Source organism: Psammomys obesus, unplaced genomic scaffold (assembly GCF_907164565.1).
Source record: "Psammomys obesus unplaced genomic scaffold, mPsaObe1.curated_primary_1811, whole genome shotgun sequence".
In the NCBI taxonomy this organism is placed as follows: domain Eukaryota; kingdom Metazoa; phylum Chordata; class Mammalia; order Rodentia; family Muridae; genus Psammomys; species Psammomys obesus.
In genome coordinates, this window is record NW_026586383.1 from 207,454 (window position 1) to 227,393 (window position 19,940).

The 19,940-nt window shown below is 38.9% G+C and overlaps 1 protein-coding gene across 3 annotated transcripts in view; it reads left to right on the forward strand.

Annotated features, from left to right (window-relative positions):
• Window positions 1–19,940, forward strand: part of Map4 (microtubule associated protein 4) — a 136,490-nt gene that overhangs the window by 52,039 nt on the left and 64,511 nt on the right. For 2 of the 3 annotated variants that reach the window (XM_055601623.1, XM_055601622.1), the window contains exon 3: window positions 8,179–8,247. In XM_055601623.1, coding sequence (XP_055457598.1) covers window positions 8,179–8,247 — 69 coding nt within the window. Of the gene's footprint in view, window positions 1–8,178; window positions 8,248–11,317; window positions 14,213–19,940 lie in introns of those variants that run through there. The other variant, XM_055601626.1, reaches the window with a different exon arrangement.

A 19,940-nucleotide genomic window follows, 5' to 3' on the forward strand; every position in this document is an offset into this window, starting at 1 on the left:
AATAATAATAATAATAATAATAATAATAATAATAATAATAATAATAATAGAGCTAGTTTTAAAAATGAGAATCAATATATCTAAATTTTAAAAAAAGGTTTATTTTACTGTGTGTGTGTGTGTGAAGGTTTTGTCTGCTTGGGTATGTGTGTATACCACATACATACCTATTGAGTCTTACAGGCCTGGGGTTACAGATGTTTGTGAGCCATATATAGGGAGTTGAGCTGAGCAACAAGTGCTCTTAACCTTGAGCTATTTCTCCAGTTCCACCAATATAGTTTTTAAAATAATATTTAGTTTTTATATGTATTGAGTGTATGCCTGATGCCTGTAGAAGCCAGAAGAGGGTGACAGATCCCACTGGAACTGGAATTAAGGATGGTTGTAAGATCCTGTGTGGGCACCTGGAACCGAACCTGGGTCTTTTGCAAAAGCAACAAGTGTTCTTAAGCACTTAGTCATCTCTTAGCCCCAAGAACCAATATGGTTTAAGAAAAAGAGTTATAGCTGGGTGTGGTGGTGCACGCCTTTAGTTCCAGCATCTGGGAGGTAGAGGCAGATGGATCTCTGTGAGTTCAAGACCAGCATGATCTACAGAGCTAGTTCCAGGACAACACAAAGAACTCCTGTATGGGGATGGGGCGGAAAAAGAAAAAGAAAAGGATTTATTTTATTTTTATTTATGTTTATGCGTTTGTATGAATTATGCTCTGTGTGTGTGGGTGCTCATGGAGGCCAGAAGAAGGTGCTGGATCCCTTGGAGTTACAGGCAGTTGTAAAATCCCCTACATGGCTACTGAGAGCTGAATTTGGGTTCTCTGATAGAACGCTAAGTCCTCTTAACTACCGAGCTATCTCTTTAACTCCAAATAAGTTCTTTGGAGCAGTTTTTCAGACATTCTGGTAGAGTTCTAACGACTTTTTTTTTTTTTTTTTTTTTTTTTTTATAGGTTATTTTTGGTCTTTGAGAACATGGTCTTAAGATGTAGCCTATGCTACCCTGGAACTTTAATCCTCCTGATTCTACTTTCTCAGTGTTGGGATTGTAAGCTTGTGCCTGGTGTACTTCATTATTCCTGTGTTTTACATACATCTCACTTTTTGATGTGCTTAGACTTGAGTTACACACTTAAATTGTTTTGGTTTTTGAGCTGGCTTAGTAGACTCTCAGTTTGATTGTTGACTTAGGCCAATCAAGGGAAGTTTAAACCATTGTCCCATAATTAGATCTAGAAGGAGCAGTTGAATGAGCTGCATATAATAGAACTCTTTGGACAATGGTTGTTTTATTTTTTTTAATTCTTAAATGATCACCTTAATTTCCTTCAATTGAAAATTGACAACATGGTATGACTTACCACTCCATACCTATATGAGATCCTAGCTCATAGGAGATAGATAAGGAAGTTCAGGTGGTTACATAGGGGGTTCAAGGCTAACCTGGGCTACAAGAAACCTCATCTCAAAACACAAAATAAATAAAAATAGTTGAAACGAGGATGGAAAGTTGCTTTTTAAAAAATATTTTATTTTATGTGCATTAGTGTGAAGGTGTCAGGTCCCTTGGAATTTGTGTATAGACAGTTGTGAGCTGCCATGGGGGTGTTGGAAATTGAACCCAGGTTCTTTGGAAGAGCAAACAGTGCTCTTAACCACTGAGCCATCTCTCCAGCCCAGAAAGTTGCTTTTTTTTTTTTTTTTTTTTTTTTCCTCCTCAGTACAATTCTTGTAACAAACACGATGGTAGCAATCTTTAAGAATCGTTTTCTGTTAAAGTGAGGATGCATTTCAGCAGTGGCTTGTTGTGGCTTCCTGCTCTTCTCTGCTGACGCCTAGACTGCCCTGGGCTGGGGGTTCATTATGAACACTGTGCCTGGCACCCGTCTTTGAAGTAGAAGTGACAAAGTGCTGCATGCTACTGAACGTCTCGTGCCCTGAAGCCTGTGGGCAGGTCACTTAGACTTTTCTGTCTTCTATTTGTAAGATTGCAGCTAATAGTCTCTACTTAGCTCTCGAGTTCTTTGAGGCCAGTGTTTTTGTAAAATATAAAGTTATATAAAGTTAGGTGGTAGTGCATGCCTTATACTAGTTTGGGAGGCAGAGGCAGGTGGATCTAGAGTTCTAGGCCAGCCTAGCCTGGTCTATATAGTAGTCTACATAAGGCAGCCTAAGCTACACAGAGAGACTCTGTTTTAAAAAAAATTTTTAAAGAGATTACTTTAAAAGAGTGCTCCTCAAGGGTTGGCCTTTGAACCAACAATTTCAGATCATGTCGAGCTTGTGCAGAGTGCAGTGTGATACCCTCAGGGGCTGTGGTCTGGCAGTTTTCTAACAGATCTTTCTAGATTAGAAGATTAGAGAGTGTAAGTTAGTCTGGAAAGGATGGTTACTAGACTGCAAAGGAGTTTGTTCATGTGGCACGACCTTAATGAAACAGTGCAGTCTGCCAAATTTGCCACAAGAGGGTGATGTTGGCAAGAGTCTGACATTGTAGAATTGCATACTCTTGTGTTGAGGCTGTGTTGAATCTTTCCAGCCTAAAGCTTACTCATGACTCTTCCTCACAGCACACCTGCCTCTCAGCTTTTTACCTCTTTTCTTCTCAAGACTCCTGCAGGAGTCTGAAAACTGGTAGGGAGAGGGATTTTGTTTTTTAAAGGCAACTTTTGGATATCTTTATTGCTCTAAGAATATGATTGATTTTTAGTGGGCATCATGGTACTCACCTTTAATCTCAGCACAGTGGGGCAGAGGCAGAGGCAGGTGGATCTCTGTGAGTTCAAGGTCAGCCTGGTCTATAGAGTGTTCTAGGATAGCCAAGGCTACACAAAGAACTCCTATTGTCTGAGAGTTTATTTCATTAAATGAAAATTCTCTGTAGAATTCACTGAGAAGGCAGTACTTTTGTTGTTACTGTTTTTTTTTTTTTTTAAAGATTTATTTATTTCTTATAGATACAGTGTTCTGTCTGCATGCATACCTGCATGCCAGGAGAAGGCACCACATCTTATTATAGATGGCTGTGAGCCACCATGTGGTTGCTGGGAATTGAACTCAGGACCTCTGGAAGAGCAGCTGGTGCCCTAACCTCTGAGCCATCTCTCCAGCCCGTATCGTTATTGTTTTATTTTGATTTTTGAGACAGGGTTTTTCTGTATAGCCTTGGCTGTCCTGGAACTCACAGAGATCCACCTGCCTCTGTCTCCTGAGTGCCACCTGGCCAGTATAACATCTTGAGTGAGGATTTCCCCAATGCTGTACTGTGCTTACTATATCTCAATTTTTCAATTTTTTTTTTCTTATTCTGGAGTCCTAGGTGAGTGTTTTGTTTTTATTTTTTTCTTGCAGGTGGGATAATGTTTTTATTCTTCTAGACTGAAGTTCTTGTTTATTGTGTGCACGGTAGAGTCACTCATTCCTGTTTAATCTGTTTTCTTTTAGTTCAGTAAGTGCTTTCTGTGCTATCTCTTACAAATATGGTACTGCCACTTATAAACAGATTTAAATTTATTATGTTTTTAAAGATTTATTTTTATTGTATGTATATGAGGGTTCTGTGTCCCATGTGCATCGATATCTGAGGAAATTATTTAAAGTCTGAAATCTGGCAGGGAGAGGGATTTTTTTTTTTCTTAAGGCAACTTTGGATATCTTTATTTTTCTAAGAATATGAATAATTTTTAGCCGGGTATCATGGTGTTCAAAACAAAACAAAAAAAATATTCTATACTGCTTTCTCACTGAATTCCACAGAGGATTTTCATTTAATTAAATGAAAAGGATTTTGGATTCTCTAGAGCCCTTTAATCAAGATTTTTGTTGTTCTTATTTTATTTGTTTTGAGGTAGGGTTTCTATGTTGATAGCCCTGGCTGTCCTGGAACTCTGTAGACCAGGCTGGCCTTGAATTCACAGAAATCCACTTGCCTCTGCCTCCCAATTGCTGGAATTAAAGGCATGTATCATTATCCCTGTTTCTTAATCAAAATTTGTATATAATGCAAAATTAAATCAGTTAAAGTGTTCTTACAAGGTTGCTATAGAAGTTATTGGCTGATGAGCAGTTACAATTGATATGTAAATTTTCCCTCTCAAGTAACACAGGCTGGCCTGGAACCCGCTATGTAACTGGAAGATGGCCTTAACCCATGATCCTCCTGCCTCTACACACCAAGTGCTGAGGTTATAGACATGCTTGCCTTGAACATAGTTGTGAGCCTGCTGTGTGGTGCTGGGAACTGAACTCTAGTCCACTGGGAGATCAGTAGTATGCTCTACTTCTCCAGTCCCGCGGCTACCTTTCTTCACAGTTTCTAAATTCTTTATTACCTTCTTTTTAGTTAGTATCTTATTGCTTAGATGAGGCTGACCTTGAATCCTCTGCCCTCTTTCCTTAACCTTTCAAGTGTGGAGATGCCATTAGATATGTACCACCACATCCAGCTCTGCAGCTTTGTTTGTTTGTTTGGATTTTGTTTGTTTATTCGATGTTCAGAGGCAGGGTTTCTCTGTGGCTGTCCTGGAACTGGCTTTGTAGACCAGGCTGGCCTCAACTCACAGAGATCCACCTGTCTCTGCCTCCTGAGTGCTGGCATCAAAGGCATGTGCCACCACCATCCTAGCCTTTTTTTTTTTTTTTGGAGATTTGTTATTTTTATGTGTATGAGTGTTGCCTGCAGATGTTTAGGTACCAGGTATATGCCTGGCACCTTTGGAGACCAGTAGAAGGCGTTAGACCAATGAAGCATTTCTTCATCCTTTTCCTTCTGATTATTTGAGAAGGGAAAAGAGGAAGGAAGAAATGGAAGAAGGATGAGAATATATATTTACATAATGCTTATTTTGCCATATTAACCTTTTTTCTTACCCTCCTCCCCTCTCCACCCATATGTCCTGGCTTCTCAGTGGTATTTTACTCGATAGTGAATCTTTTCGTGGACATTTGTTATTCTTAAATGATGTCACAGCACTCTGTTTATATTCATTTTATGTTCTTTTATTTTCTTTCATGAATTAAATACTGATAATAAGTTATTGAGTGTATATTTCTCAATTGATAAATTGTCTGGCTATACAGAGGGTATGTTTCAATCATTTAAATGAAAATTTATATTTTCCTACCCTTCACCCATACCAGCTATTACCAGGTTATAGTTTTACCACTTTTTGCTTGTTTGTTTGTTTTTCGAGACAGGGTTTCACTGTGTAGCCTTAGTTATCCTGCACTAGCTTTGTAGACTGGGTGGTCTTGAATTCACAGAGATCCACCTCCCTGTGCCTCCTGGAGGGCTAGATTAAAGGCTTGCCCCACCACGCCTGGCAAGTTTCATCACTTTTATGGCTAATTTTATGATAGAAATTTTGTAAAATTTCCATTTTCTTATAAATTTACATTTTAAAACAAGACAGATTTTTAAGAAATATGTACTCTTCCTCAAGTTAGGGATGATGAATTTTCAGTGCTGATTGTTTGAGGAGAGGGACTTTATGCCAAGTGTGGGGTGGAACATATCTGGCATTGCTTTGGATAAGGACGGTACATTATGTGAAGATGAGCAGGGTACACATTATGTATGCATATTTAATGGAAACTTGTTTCTTCACCCTTTTATATCTCTTTTCCAATTAGTACTATGATATACCTTGCTTCTCTTTGCTAACAGAGCAGTCTTTTCAGTTAAACATTGTTATTAAGGGTTTCTGCTCTGGATGCAGGGGTAACTGAGTTTGTTACCTTCCAAAGAAAAAGCCTGCATTTGTATATTAGTAGTGTAGCTTCTAGATTTGTGTATTTAAAAAGTATCTGTGGCCAGTCTGCTCTACAAAATGAGTCTAGGACAGCCAATACTACACAGAGAAACCCTATCTCGGAAAACAAAACAAAACAAAGTATCTGTGAAAAATATTTTCATTTTTTTTTTTAATTGGTTTTATGGAACAGGGTTTCTCTATGTAGCCATGGCTTTCCTGGACTCACTTTGTAGACCAGCCTGGTCTGGAACTAACTCATGGAGATCCATCTGCTTCTGCCTCCCTGAGTGCTGGGATTACAGGTGTGCATGCCCCACTGAGCCTGGCTGTGCCATTTTCTTGAAATAAAACGTTTCAGAGGTTGAAATATGTCTCTCTGTAAGAAAGGATTTCTTTATAGCCAGGTGCAGTGGGGCATGCATATAGTCCCAGCACTCAGGGAGGCAGAGGCAGGCAGATCTCTGAGTTTCAGGCTAACCTGGTCTACAGGGTGAGTCCAGGACAACCAGGGACACACAGAGAAACCCTGTCTCAAAAAATCAAAAGGTAAAAATAAAAACAATTCTTTACTATGTATTTTGCTTGAATCCTTTCACAAACCCTTTCAAGCAGAGGCAGAGAAATCCCTGAAAGGGAATGATCTTAGCTTGGTGTGGTCTAAGCAGTTACCGGTCCCACCGTTTAGAGTAACATACACCCAGAAGGTAACACTATTTGAAAAGACTATCTTGGACTGGAAACTTTGGTCAACAGGCAAACTTCAGCAGATTGCTGAAGTGCTAATTGTAGTCAGCTTTTCAGAAAATGTACATCCCCAAATTGATTTTTCTGTTCAGTAAAGTTGTAAATAAGCTCTCATCAAGATCGTGTGTCTGTGTACATGTGCACACCCGCACCCACACCGCGTCTCCTAATCTGTGGGAGCCAGAGGAAAATGTTGAGCGCCTCCTTTCAGCCCTCTTTTCCCTTTCCTTTCCTTTTCCCTGGCCGGTCTCTCACTGAACCTGGAGCTTGCTGATCTGGCTAGTCTAGGTTGATCAGCGAACTCCAGCTTCCCTCTTTTTTCTGCCTCCCAAGCACTGATGTTACAGGTGCTGCCATGCCTTGCTTGTTTATCTGTTTTCTCTTTGTTGTTGTTGTTGTTGTTGCCAGGGCTACTGAATGGGTTAAAGGCCAGCTTGGGAAACAAGTGCCTGCTCAAAAAAAATCAATTTGTTACCAAGCTTATGTAACCTCAGGAAACTTAATTGGTGGAAACGCAGAGAATAGAACCAGAGTTGGAGTAAAATGCTTACCTTTTAAAAGCAAAACACTGAAGCGCAAAGCTCTGGGTTTGATGCACACAAGCATGCACACATGCAGCCTGAAACAAAACAAAACCCACAACTACCAGAGTAGAAAGCACAGAAAAAGACTAACACTAACATCAACTGATTTTCTACAAGTTGCACATTTGCATCAGGAATTCAATAGGGCAAATAATGCTGAAGAGTTAGGTATCCATTTCCAAAAACAAAAAAAACTTTGGCCTATTTTTAATTTTACTTATTTTCAAAGGCAGGGTCTTATGTAGCTCAGGCTGGTCTCAAACTTACTTTATATAGTTGAGGAAGATCATGAGCTTAATAATTTTCTTGCATCACCCCCTGTCTTGAAACATAACAGAGGACTCCTAGTCTTTAGTGATGGTCTCCTGGAATGCCTATTGGAGGAGTATCCTAAGTTCTTGGATCATTTCAGTTGAAGTGTGCTTATTTACCCTGAGATGCTTTGTGGATTTTTTTTTTTTTTTTGGTATAGAATTTGTTAGTAATCTTTGACAGTTTATAGGGCAGAAACACTTAGCTGGGGTGGTGGTGCTGTACTTAATCCTAGCACTTGGTAGGCTGAGGCAGGTAGATCTCTTTGAGTTCCAGGCCATTCTGGTCTGTAGAGTGAGTTCCAGGAAAGCCAGAGATCCACAGAGAAAAACCCTGTCTCACCCTCCAACAAACAAACAAACAAACAAACAAACAACCACTTATGCCTTCCTTAGGGCAAAGAGATGGCTCTGTGGCTAAAAGTTGTTTTTGCTCTAGAAGTAGCCCTTGGTTTGCTTCCCAGAATTCACACATGGTGGCTTTACAAGCATCCATCATAACTCCAGCTCCAGGAGTTCCATCTCCCTTGTCTGAACTCTTTGGGCATGAGACACATATACATACATACAGGTAAAACTGTTAGGTACATAAATAAATCTGAAAAAGAAAGGCCTTTCTTGTGATAGTAATGAAGGTATGAGTGGGACAGGAATTAATGTGCTTGCTTTTAGTGAAGATTGACAGTCGTGGATGGTTTTGATGTGCTTTTTCCATAGCCAGTGATTTCTTTTTTTAATTTTTTTCTTTGTGCTACAGTTAGTGATTATTCTTTGTAATTGTTGCAGGTACTCCATCGTCTAAACCAACACTTCTAGCCAATGGTGATCATGGAATGGAGGGGACTAACACTGCAGGTAAGTGGTTTCTGGGCTTCTTTAAAGAGGAGTTTCCATAGCCAACATCATAGCAAGCGTCTGTGAGTATTATTAACAGAAGTGTATAAATTACTTCTGAGAACATTGCTGTTCTTGTGGGATGTTTTTAAATACAGGGCGTCTCTCAACAATAGAGAGAGAAAAATAAGTTTGTTTTCATAGTCCTTGAATGTTTGTTGCAAGTGAACCACGTAGGAATTGGATCAATCTTAAAAGGACTCTCGTAGATGCCCAAAGCCAACGCCTTGCCATGTGAGAGGCCTTTCTTTGCTCTTTGCCCCTGAGAGGCAGGTCTCTCACCTGGGTGTGCTCTGCACTTAGTTTCCTCTTCAAAAGTTGGTATTAGGAGGCACACAGCTGTAAGTTAAAGTGCTTTGCTTTGTGTTTTTTCTTCAATTTTTTTCTCTCCCTTAATCTTTTCCCTTAACTGTTGCTTTTGAGAATTGATTCTAACTTTAACTTCTAGTCCAGACTAGGGCTTTGATAGTCTTTTAGCACTGAGTTCCTTTAGGGTTTACCTCATAACCATCATGAATTCCCTCACCCTCAGTGTGTTTATAGTGAGCAAAATTGCCAGAGCCACAGTAGGAGTTTGCCCACATGGGATGTGCTGTATTATGTAAAACTTTTCTTAGGTATCCTGCGTGAGAGTCATGCATTATATTTTTGTAAATAACTGCACTTAATTTGTAGTTGTGATCAGGCTGATTATGTTAACCCACAGGAGTTTGGCTTTTAGAACTCAAGTAGAGTACAGTGTTCTTTGCATCAGAAAATTCTCAACTCTGGGGTGCAGCGTTTGATTCACATCAGTACATTGCAGGCAAGCACAAGATGTACTTTTTTTGTTTCAATTTTTGTATACTTAAGCCATGAAAAGCCTTCCTTCTAACCACCGTAGAGTTGTAGTTCTAACTCTTCTTTTAAATTAGCCTTTTATTAGCAATAGCGGTTTTCTTAAAATGTGCTCTTTTTATTCTTTAAATTTGTTATATGCATGTGCTTGCATGAGTGTGTGCAGGAGTCTGAGCAAGCCAGAAGAATGTATTGGATTTCTTGGAACTGGAGTTACAGGCAGTTGTGAGCCACCATGTTGGTGCTGGGAATTGAACCTTGGTCCCCTGGAAGAGCAGCAAGGGCTCTTAACTACTTGCTGACCCATTTTTCCAGCCCCAACCCTTTATTTATTAGGACATGTTGTAGAATAAATTTAGTGGCTTAGGCCTATAATCCCAGTACTTGGGAGGCAGGGGCACAAGGGGGAGGCCCAAGTTTGGGGCCTTCACTATAGAGTGAATTCAGGGTAGGCCTGCGTGGGTAATTTATTAAGACCTTATTTCAAAATAAAACACTCTGGATGTAGTTTAGTGATAGTTTACTTGATCCTAGGTCCAACTTCCAGTACTAACCCCTAAAAAAGGGTACAGATCTATATACCTCAAAGTAATTGACATCTAGGTTCTATTTTTTGTGGTTGTAAGTTTTACTCCATAAAATTAACTTTTTTATTAGCAACTTATAAATACTGTACTTGGAAACAAGTGTCATGTTATCTTCCAGTTTTGTGAATTGGCTTTTTTTTTTTTTTTTTTTACTTTGATAGTTGTACTTTTTTATTTCTTTATTATGTATACATGTACATCTGCAGGGCAGAAGAGGGCACCAAGTCTTCTTATAGATGGATGTGAGCCACCATGTGGTTGCTGGGAATTGAACTCAGGACCTCTGGAAGAGCAGACAGTGATCTTAAACTCTGAGCCTTCTTTCCAGCCCCAACAGTTGTACTTTTATTTATATATTGATTATTTCTGCTTTGAAAGGAAAGATAAGATTTGCAAGTATTCCTATGATGAAAGGGTCAGCAGTTTAAACATGAGTGCATTTAGCCAGCTGTGGCGGTTCACACCTGTAACTTCCAACACTTGGCAGGCAGTTTGAGGTGGGCTAGTTTGGATCATATAACAAGTCCCCTTTGCAAAAAACCAAACCAGGACTGGAGAGGCAGCTCAGTGGTTAAGAGCTATAGGTTAGGAGCTTGTTTTTGCACAGACCCACATTTAATTTCCAGCAGTGACATCCATGCTGGGTGGGTAAAAACCATTTTGTTATCTCAGCTCCAGGGAATCTGCCTCGGGGCTTAGGCTGCACATGTACTCATGGATGCACGTACACAAACACACACACACACTTTAACACACAATTAAAAACAAGAAAGTAAAGCAAGGCCAGTATTTATAACCTGGAGTTAGTGCTGGAAGAAGGAAGAATTGAATCAAATCTACATGAATAGTACATCTTCTACAAGATGTCAAACTCTGACCACAGAAGACTTAGTGGGTTTTGGTATTGTTTCATTGGGGTGTGGGGAGATAGCATGGGATCTCTTGGAGCTGCAGTCACAGGCAGTGGTAAATCATCTGATGTGGGTGCTGGGAATCAAACTTAAGTACTCTGGAAGAACAGCAAGAGCTCTTACCCACTGAGCTATCTTTCCAGCCCTGAGACTTAGTGTTTTAAAAAATTTTAATGTTACATACAGTAGTTGGGGCAGCATTGAAACATCAAAAGTTTCCTGATGACAAAGGGGAACCCAGCTCTTTAGTATCTTGCCTGTTGGCACCATAAAAGCAGGGCTTCCTGGTTTTGGATAACTTTTCTTCCTGAGGTAAAAACTCAGTGTTCACATCTAGATTGTTTGGGTTTCTTGAACTGCCTTTAAAATTGGGTGTTTTACTGAGAGTATACAGATTTCGCTGGAGACTGGAAGAAATAGAGTGGGTGGAGCGTGCATGTTTTGGGGAGCATGGTGTGACTTGCTTCTCATGTGGCCATCACTAACTAGAACACCTGGCCCAGTGCCTCTGTGCAAACTGGCCTCTCAGTTTTCCTCAGAATGTAGAGCTGAGAGAAGTGCAGCTCCACTAAACAGCATAGTGGACTTTAGGAACGTCTTGCTGTATTGAACTTGCTGTTTACTAATGACCTGTGCTTTTCCGCCCTTTCCTTCCCCTTCCTGTTTCTTCCTCCCTTTCTATTTTTCTCCTCCTAGAAGCCTAGAGTGTCTCTCAACACTGGGGCTGCCGCAACACCAGACCAGTGATCTTTCCTAAGCACCGTTACACTTCTAAAACCTTCAGCATTTTGCAGCTTTGCTTTTCCTTCCTGGACACCATGTAGAAGAAGCTGAGGGTAGTTCTTCGGGTCCTATTTCTGCTGATGCCTGAGCAAGCCACCTGCCTCTTGTGTTCTGCAGGGCTTGATGGAACCTCCTTTCCCTTTGTGAGCACAATGTGCAAAATGAATTTGATTTTAGTATTTTTATAAAGGTCATCAAATGTCATTTCTTTTCCTTGTTCTTTTAAATTATTTTATCATTTAATTCAGTCTTACATTTTTATTTAAACATTTTTAGTTGGCCTTTTCTTTTCTTTTTTGCATATTCGGTGTGAATCAGCATACTATAAAACTAAAATGAGAATCTGTGCTTTCATAAAGGGGTTGAGGCCACCGAGCTGCAGTGAATTTCGCTTTCCTGCCCCTCATTTTGTTTTCCTTCTGTGAGCTTGCTTTTAGCAAAGATTAGGCTTTAAGGCTACTGGTGTTTCTTTCCACCTTACTAAAAATTTGAATTAATGTTTTCTAGTTGCAAAATTATTTCTCTGAATGAAATTGTTATTTGTTCTGGGTGTTGTGGTGTAAGTACCTTTAATCCCAGTATTCAGAGGCTAGCTGATCTCTGTGAGTTCCAACCAGCCAGGGCATCACAATGACACCCGGGCGCTTTATTTATTTATTTATTTGTTTGTTTGTTTGTTTATTTATTTATTTATTTATTTATTTATTTTTAAGTGTCTTTGTTAATTGCAAAATGGGCTGCAATTTTTTATCATAAGCTATATTACCTATTTGTCTAGACTTTGATTCTTCTGAAAATTTGACAACACAATTATTGTGTATTGATTTAAAAAATCATAAAATGTAGTCATAAAGTATCCAAGTAAGAATTGGGAAGTTAAAGAAGTGGAAACAGTTCTAATGTTCTTGCCTCTTGTTTCTCCCGAACAACAGAGAAGCAAGCCTCAAAACACTTGAGCAGCACTGCCCACTTAGCAAGCTTCTAGAGCAATCCAGCTAAGGCCTGTGGCCCGACAGGCCCTGACCCTGACCCCACAGCCCACCTTCTGACTGTGCACTCAGGCTGGCCTTGGACATCTGGGCTCAAGCATTCCTTTTACTAGCTGAGACTAAGGCCTGTGCCTGGCTTCTGGTGAAATTGCTTGATTACTCAGGAAGTGTGTTTAGGACTAGGGTCTGTTTGAGCTCTGAATGGCTTTTTTTCTACAACATTCCAGTAGAATTGGTGGATCACATGTGAAGTCCTATGTGTAAAATCCTTTACCATGGAACAAGAATTTACATTCTTAATCTGTCTCATTGGTTCTTTTTTTGTGCATTTTTCCAAAGAAATAAGTAAAATGAAAGTAACATAAAACCTAGAACCATATAGGATAAGTACTATGAAACCTTTGATTAAGCTTTGGGTTTTTAGGAGTAGAACAGAAATTCCAGGCCATATTTGAGATCTTAGAAGAATTCTGATATAGGAACTGGAGTGTGAATATGCTCTTTGTTTCAGTCTTTTGGTTACAGAAGGTGGTATTCGGCCTCTGAGGTACTGTTTACTAGATATTAAAAGAAGTAGCTTATGCTATATTTGAGAGTTACAGTGCATATTGTTTTTAATCTTCTGACATAAAACTACTTTTGAAACCTGTGTGTAGTGGCTTATACTTGAGATTTCAGACTCCAGTAAGAAGAGTCAGGGATTTTGAGTAGTAGGAGGCCGGCCTGAGTTACATGAAACTGTATCTTAAGAACAAACAACTGAGGGCTGGAGAGATAGATGGCTCAGAGGTTAAGAGCACTGGCTGCTCCTCCAAAGGTCCTGAGTTCAATTCCCAGCAACCACATGGTGGCTCACAACCATCTATAATGAGGTCTGGTGCCCTCTTCTGGCATGCAGGTGTACATGCAGGCAGAACATTGTATACGTAATTAATAAATAAATCTTTAAAACAAAAACAAAACAAACAACCCCCCCCCCCACCACACCATATACTTTTGAAAGGTAAAATCAGAATGACCTGAAGATTTAGGAAAGTTTTTGCAGTGACTGTAGTTGAAGAAGCTCTGCCTTCCACAGGGATGTGATCACAAGGCTGGTGTCTCTGCTAAGTGCAGATAAGTAGGTCTAGGCGGGCTGAGGTTGGTACAGTTCATCTTCCAAGATGTTGACAACAGTATGAAAACTCTTTTTGTAGGGAAGCACACCATCAAATAGAACATAGTTCTTTTAACTGTTTTTTTCCCCCTTCTTTTTATTGGGGACAGTGGAGTTGGCCAGGGAACTTTTAAAAACAAAATAGTAGCATTTGCTTTTTAAAATCATGCTTGGTGTGTTTCTGTTGCCTTTTTTAGAAACAGTTCCTGTAGCTTTTTTTTTTTTTTTTTTTTAAAGTAACAGGTAGGTAAAGGTGCCAGGCAGCAAATGGTCACATATACTCATACTTCATGACCAACATTGGTTTATTCCACTTTTATTTCCATTTTGTTTATTTTGTTTAAAATTTTTAATGTGTTTTCCTAATGAGTTTATATAAATGTTCTTGTTTTCTGTTAATAGCCAGATGAAATTTAATGTAGTTTGTTAGCTCCATCTGTTGCATTTAGATATTTATTTTGAAAGCAATAAGGTAATGTTTTGTATATAGCTTCTTAGGAAGTAACTTGTCCCTTGAAAAAAGAAAAGTGTTGTTACCATGATGGTCACAGGCTACTTGGGTATCTCTACTTAAATGTGGTAATTCTCATTTTCTCCTCTACTCCTGCCTCACTCAATAATGAACATGTAGAAGTCTATTTATTTATTTATTTATTTATTTATTTATTTATTTATTTATTTATTTATTTATTTGCATTTTATAAATTTATAGCTTTATTTGTAATTTTCTGTGACTTTAGGCTTTTAACAATTTTGTATATTGGGACATTTTACTGTGTCATTGTGCTAAATAAATTAAACTAATAAACATACATTAACACCTTATGAACTGGATTTTGGCTGGGGTCTGAGTTATTGAAGTATACAACAAATGGTGCTTTGAGGTCTGAATTGTCAGTCTGACAAAGCTTTGGATCCCACTCATGACAATGCTGTAACTGTATGGACTTCGGTCAAGCATTCCCACTCAAACCCTTCTGTTCCCCAGATCTGAATGTTAGAAAGCCCAGTTGGCTATTGATTGATAGTAGCACCTGCTGAGTTAGCAGAATGGCAAAAAGGGTCTTCTAAAAGGCAGTGTCTGTGGCATATTAATTGTTAATTTAGTACCTTCTGGGTTTATCTAATAAAGTTTGTTATGGTTATAATATTTAATATGGTGACTGCAAAAAAGTGCAGAGTGTAGAATGCTGTATCTGTATAATAGATAAGACTGCAAATATAGTATATTGATTGAATAAAGACACCAAAAAGGAATCTAAGGATGGTGGTATATTCTTGTAATCCCCAGCACGTAGGAGATCATAGGCAGGGATAGCAAAATTTTGTCTTAAAATGGGGCAGGAAAGGGAAAGCTCAGTATAGATTTTCACTTTGTTTTGAGACAGGTTCTAATCATGTAGCCCAGGGTGGCGTTGCATTTATGTTGATCCTCGTGACTTAGCTCCCTGAGTGCTGATTACAGGCATATGCCACCATACTAACTCAGTGTAGAGCTTAAATATCCTAAAGACTATTTCATAGTCCTTACTAACATTTTTATGGGTATGTCTAACATAAAAGTTACTTGTGATGGCAGAAAATAATAATAGTAATAACAATAATAATAATAGCAATAATGATAATAATAATTTGTTTGGGAAAGTGTCTGTGCTAGTCATCTAGTCTGATATATATGTATAGTCCAGGCTGGCCTTGAACACACAGAGTTCTTCTGCCTCAGCCTCTCTGTGACTGGGATTCCAGGTGTGACACAGTGTCTTGCAGGAGCAAGTCTTGCCTATGATTTGGTTCTTCCTTCTCGTTTACCATGATAATATGGTGAGACCAGAAGGCTAGAGAGTGTTCTAGGCAAAAACATAGTGCATAATGGACAAATTCAGAGTGCTTCTATATGCAAAAGTAGCTTATCCAGCAGTGCTGCTGCCTGTTTATATTGTAATTGGAATAAGTAGATTTTCTTAAAAATGTATATGTGTGTGTGTGTGTGTGTACACTCACATGTTCTGTGTGAATGACTGTATGTGAATATTTAGGTGTGCATGCACGTAGAATTTTTTTATTGTAACAATTTTCCTGTGATATGATATTTTTCCTGAAGATCATACCAGCCTCAGAATAGTATGACTCCTGTTCCTGATGTTGAAGGTGTCCTCTATGCTTTTTTGCTGTCTCTTGTCTCATCAGATAAACATAAAGGATTAACAGATAAGTGAGTCTTTAATAGGAATAGGTTCAACAACAAATCCATGAACTGACATGCCATAAGTGAAGTTCAGTTATAATGTTACATTATAATCCTAAGTATCTACACGGCAAGACATCCTTATTTTTGTCTCTCCCTCCATAAATCTTAGAAACAAGAGTTTGCTTCTTGTATTTTTTTTTTTTAAGTATAAGCCAATGATTGGAGACACACTAATAACAAGCTAACAATCAATGCTTTGTAGAGTTGTGGGTTTTTTTTACTCTTTTTTGTTTTTGTTTTTGTTTTTTGAGAATTTCTTTGTGTAGTTCTGGATATCCTGGAATTCACTCTGTAGACCAGGGTAGCCTCGAATTTAAAGAGAACTGACTGTGTCTGCCTCCTAAATGCTGATTAGAGCCTGTTGTTTCTTTTTCTTTCTTTTCTTGCCTTTTTTTTTTTTCTTTTTGGTTGTTGTTTCATGGTTTTCTGACATAAATGAAATTTCTTCTCAGGAAATTCTGCATAGAAAATTAACTTTCTAAATTTCTAGGACTAACTAAATTTCTGTTTGTTTTGTTTTGCTTGTTTTTGTCTTTAGGAAAATGTAGATTTATTAAGAAAAAGTGAGAAAGAGCTCACAGAGGGAGTAGGTACAAGGGAGGAGTACCAAATTCTAGTGTTCTTAGAGCCCTTTAAAGATAACGCATAGGCTAAGGAGAAAGCTAAGTCAGTAACATGCTTGACTCACAAAAGCTTGAGGACATGAGTTCAGTCCTCAGTACCCATGTAAAAAGCTGGGTGTGAAAGGATGTGTGACATACTTTTCCTGGGCAGAGGGAAAACACACATGTGTTCTCAACCAAGAAGGGAGCTCATAACAGACCAAAGTCATGATTGTACCAGTGTCCAGTGAGTGTTTTATTGGGATTACTAACAGGGGAGGGGTTATTCATAAGGAGCAGGGATAACTCAAAAGTAGCTGCATCAGCAGAAAGCCCACTCCAGGCCATTCAGAGACCTTGTTTCAAAGGAGGTAGAGAGCATTATCTGTCTGTCTGTCTGCCTACCTACCTATTTTTTTTCTTTTTTGTTTTGGAGACGGGGTCATGCTGCCTGACTCTGACTGTACTGAACTCACTATGTCGACCAGGCCATCTCTCCCATAGCACCTGCCTCTTCTTCCCAAAAGACATGTGCTGTCACTCCTGGCTGAAGGGCATTCTTGATGATGACATTTGAGGTTGCCCTGGCCTCTATACAAACACACTCCAGTTATAAAAAAAGATGCTGGAGCCTGTGTAAGAAGGATGTACAGAAATGATAAGTTTGGCTATAAAGTTCTGGAAGGATCTTCCAAATGGTAGTGAAATGATAGATTTATTATGCCATTTTAGGAAATGATTTCTCCTAAAACATCAATCTTTTTGGCAAAAATAGAAAAACTGACCATGAAATTTCATGGAAATTGCAAGAGGTAGCCTTGAGTAGCAACAATCTTGAAAAAGAACAAAATTGAAAGCCTCAAACTTGCTGATTTCAAAACTTCCTATGCTAAAGAAATAAGGCCACGTGATACCAAGCTGCCAGGCACAGTAGTAGTACATTTCTCTAATCTTGATGCTTGGAAGGTGGAGGCAAGAGGACCACGAATCAGTTAGTCTGGGCTACCGAAGGCTCTGTTCTGAAAAACAAAAACAACAAAATGAATGTGGTGTTGAAATAAGGAATAGAATAGAAAGCCAAGAAATAAACCTTTGTACATCTGGTGAGATGGCTTTGACAAGGATGACAAGATAATTTGTTAGGGAAACTATAGCCTTTTCAACAAATGGTATTGGGAAATCTGGATATTCATATATAAAGAATTGTTATGGGACTGTAGAAATGGCTCAGTAATTAAGAGCACTGACTGCTCTTCCAGAGAACCCAGGTTCAATCCTCAGCACTTACTTGCCGGCTTACACAACCATCTGTCACTCTAGTTCCAGGTGATCTGATATCCTCTTTTGACCTCTGAGTACCAGGAACTCACATACATGCAGGCAAAATACCCATATACATAAATAAAAATAAATATTAAAAATTGTTATATTTTATACTGTATACAAGAACCAGTTTAAAAAAAAAGATTGTGCCTGTGCTCCCAGTGCCTAGGATGCAGAAGTAGGTCTTGGGATCCCAGGAGAGGAAGAGGGAGATGGATGTCTTAAAACAAACAAACAAACAAACAAACAAACAAACAAACAAACGAAAAACAAAGCAGAACACAAAAATGTTGTTAAACAATCCTTTATAAATATCATTGGGTGGACCAGGTGGTGGTTACAGTGTGGCTAGGATATAAAAGCACAGGAGGATCAGAAGTTTCAAAATCATCTTTGGTTTGGCTACATACAGTATTTGTGGCTATTCCAGCATACATGAGACCCTGCCTTAAAAAATAACAACAAAAAAAATTTAAATAGAGTTATTGACCTTATAATAGTTAGGACTATAAGGCAGCAAGAGATGATGCCAAATTTGAGGATAGCCTGGACTACATAGTGAGACCTTTATCTCATTTTAAAAATAAAATTGGAAAGATTTTGTTTGACTTACCAACAAAACTAAAGTTAGGGACTTGACCAGACTTTTGTTCACCCACATTTATAGACCTACTGTTTACATTACTCAAAGATGGAAACAAATCAGGTGTCCTATCTACACAGGAGTGGTTAAAGAAAATGTGGTATATGAGCTTTTGATATGGCTACAACATTGGTGAACCTTATGATGAGACTTCACACTAATTGAAAGGGGCCCAATTAAGTGCTGAGGAATGTATAATAGAGTATTTGCTGGGCATGCTCAAGATCATGGGTTCAAATCCCTAGCACTACAAAGAAAACAGGTTAATCATAGAAAACAAATTACATATGATAGCATTTATATCAAATACCTGGAAGAGTCAAGTTCATAGAAACAGGAAAGACTGGGCAGTGGTGGTGGCGTATGTCTTTCACCCCAGCACTTGGGAGACAGAGGCAGGTGGCTTTCTGTGAGTTCAAAGCCAGCCTGGTCTACAGAATGAGTCCAGGACGTACAAAATTACACAGTGAGAAACCCTGTCTCAAGAGAGAAAGAAAGAGAAGGAAAGAATTTAAAAATAAAATGTCATCTTCTAGGAGTTGGGGAGTTAGTCTTTGGATACAGAATTTTAGTTTTACAAAATGAGAAAGATGTAGAGAGAAATACATAAATATGTAAATGCTGTTTAAATGCTAAGCAGTTATGGAACATTTTTGTAAGAACAGATATAACTTTTCATGAAGATCAGAAATTGAAATTGCCATTTGGTTGTAGAACTGACATATCAAGTTTGAGGCGTCCTAAACTGAACTCATTATCCCTTCCTTAACACCTGCAAAAGAATAAGACCCAAACAAAACATCTCCCTTCTCATTAAACGCAAACTCTGCTCTTCTAGCAAACAGGCTGGAACATCTGTCTGTCTTCCTTAGTTCTCTCACTTACATCCAGTTTTTCAGGGGGAAAAAAAACAAACCAACAACAACAAAAAAAAAAAAAACAAAAAAAAAAAAAAACACAGATGGAACCTGACCACTTCTTACACCTTGATCTCCTGAATTAGTCTTCTAGCTTGCTTCTGCTTGCTTTCTGCAGTATGTATTCTTTAAAATATCCAGTGTGCTAAGCTGGAGAGATGTCTTAGAGCACTAGCTGCTGCTCCAGGGGTCTCAGCACCCACATAGTGGGTCACAGATGGCCATAACTACACTTCCTGGAGATCACCCAGGAAGTGTACACCCTCCTTTGGCCTCTGAGGGCACCAAACAGTTAAGTAGTGCACCTATGTCTGATGTGGACCTGCACATAGATCATATTTTTTTGTTTGTTATCCCTGTCACTTCTCTGACCATAGTTTTAGTCCTTCCTATGTTAACTTGGCTTCATTGATATTGCTGAGTTCCGTCAGGCAACGGGTTGCTACCAAGTAAGTTATCTGGAAGCCATCATGGAACACTGGCAGAAATGTCCTGTGAAGATGCTCACAGTGGTGCTTACCAAAACTTTTTATCAACCTGAATGCTACTTGGTATTCTTCAAACCAGAAGAACACGATGGAAGGAAGAGAATTAGAAACCACACTGGCATCAAGAAGAGGCACCCTTCCAAGGAGACTCTTTGTATTCAATTGCCATA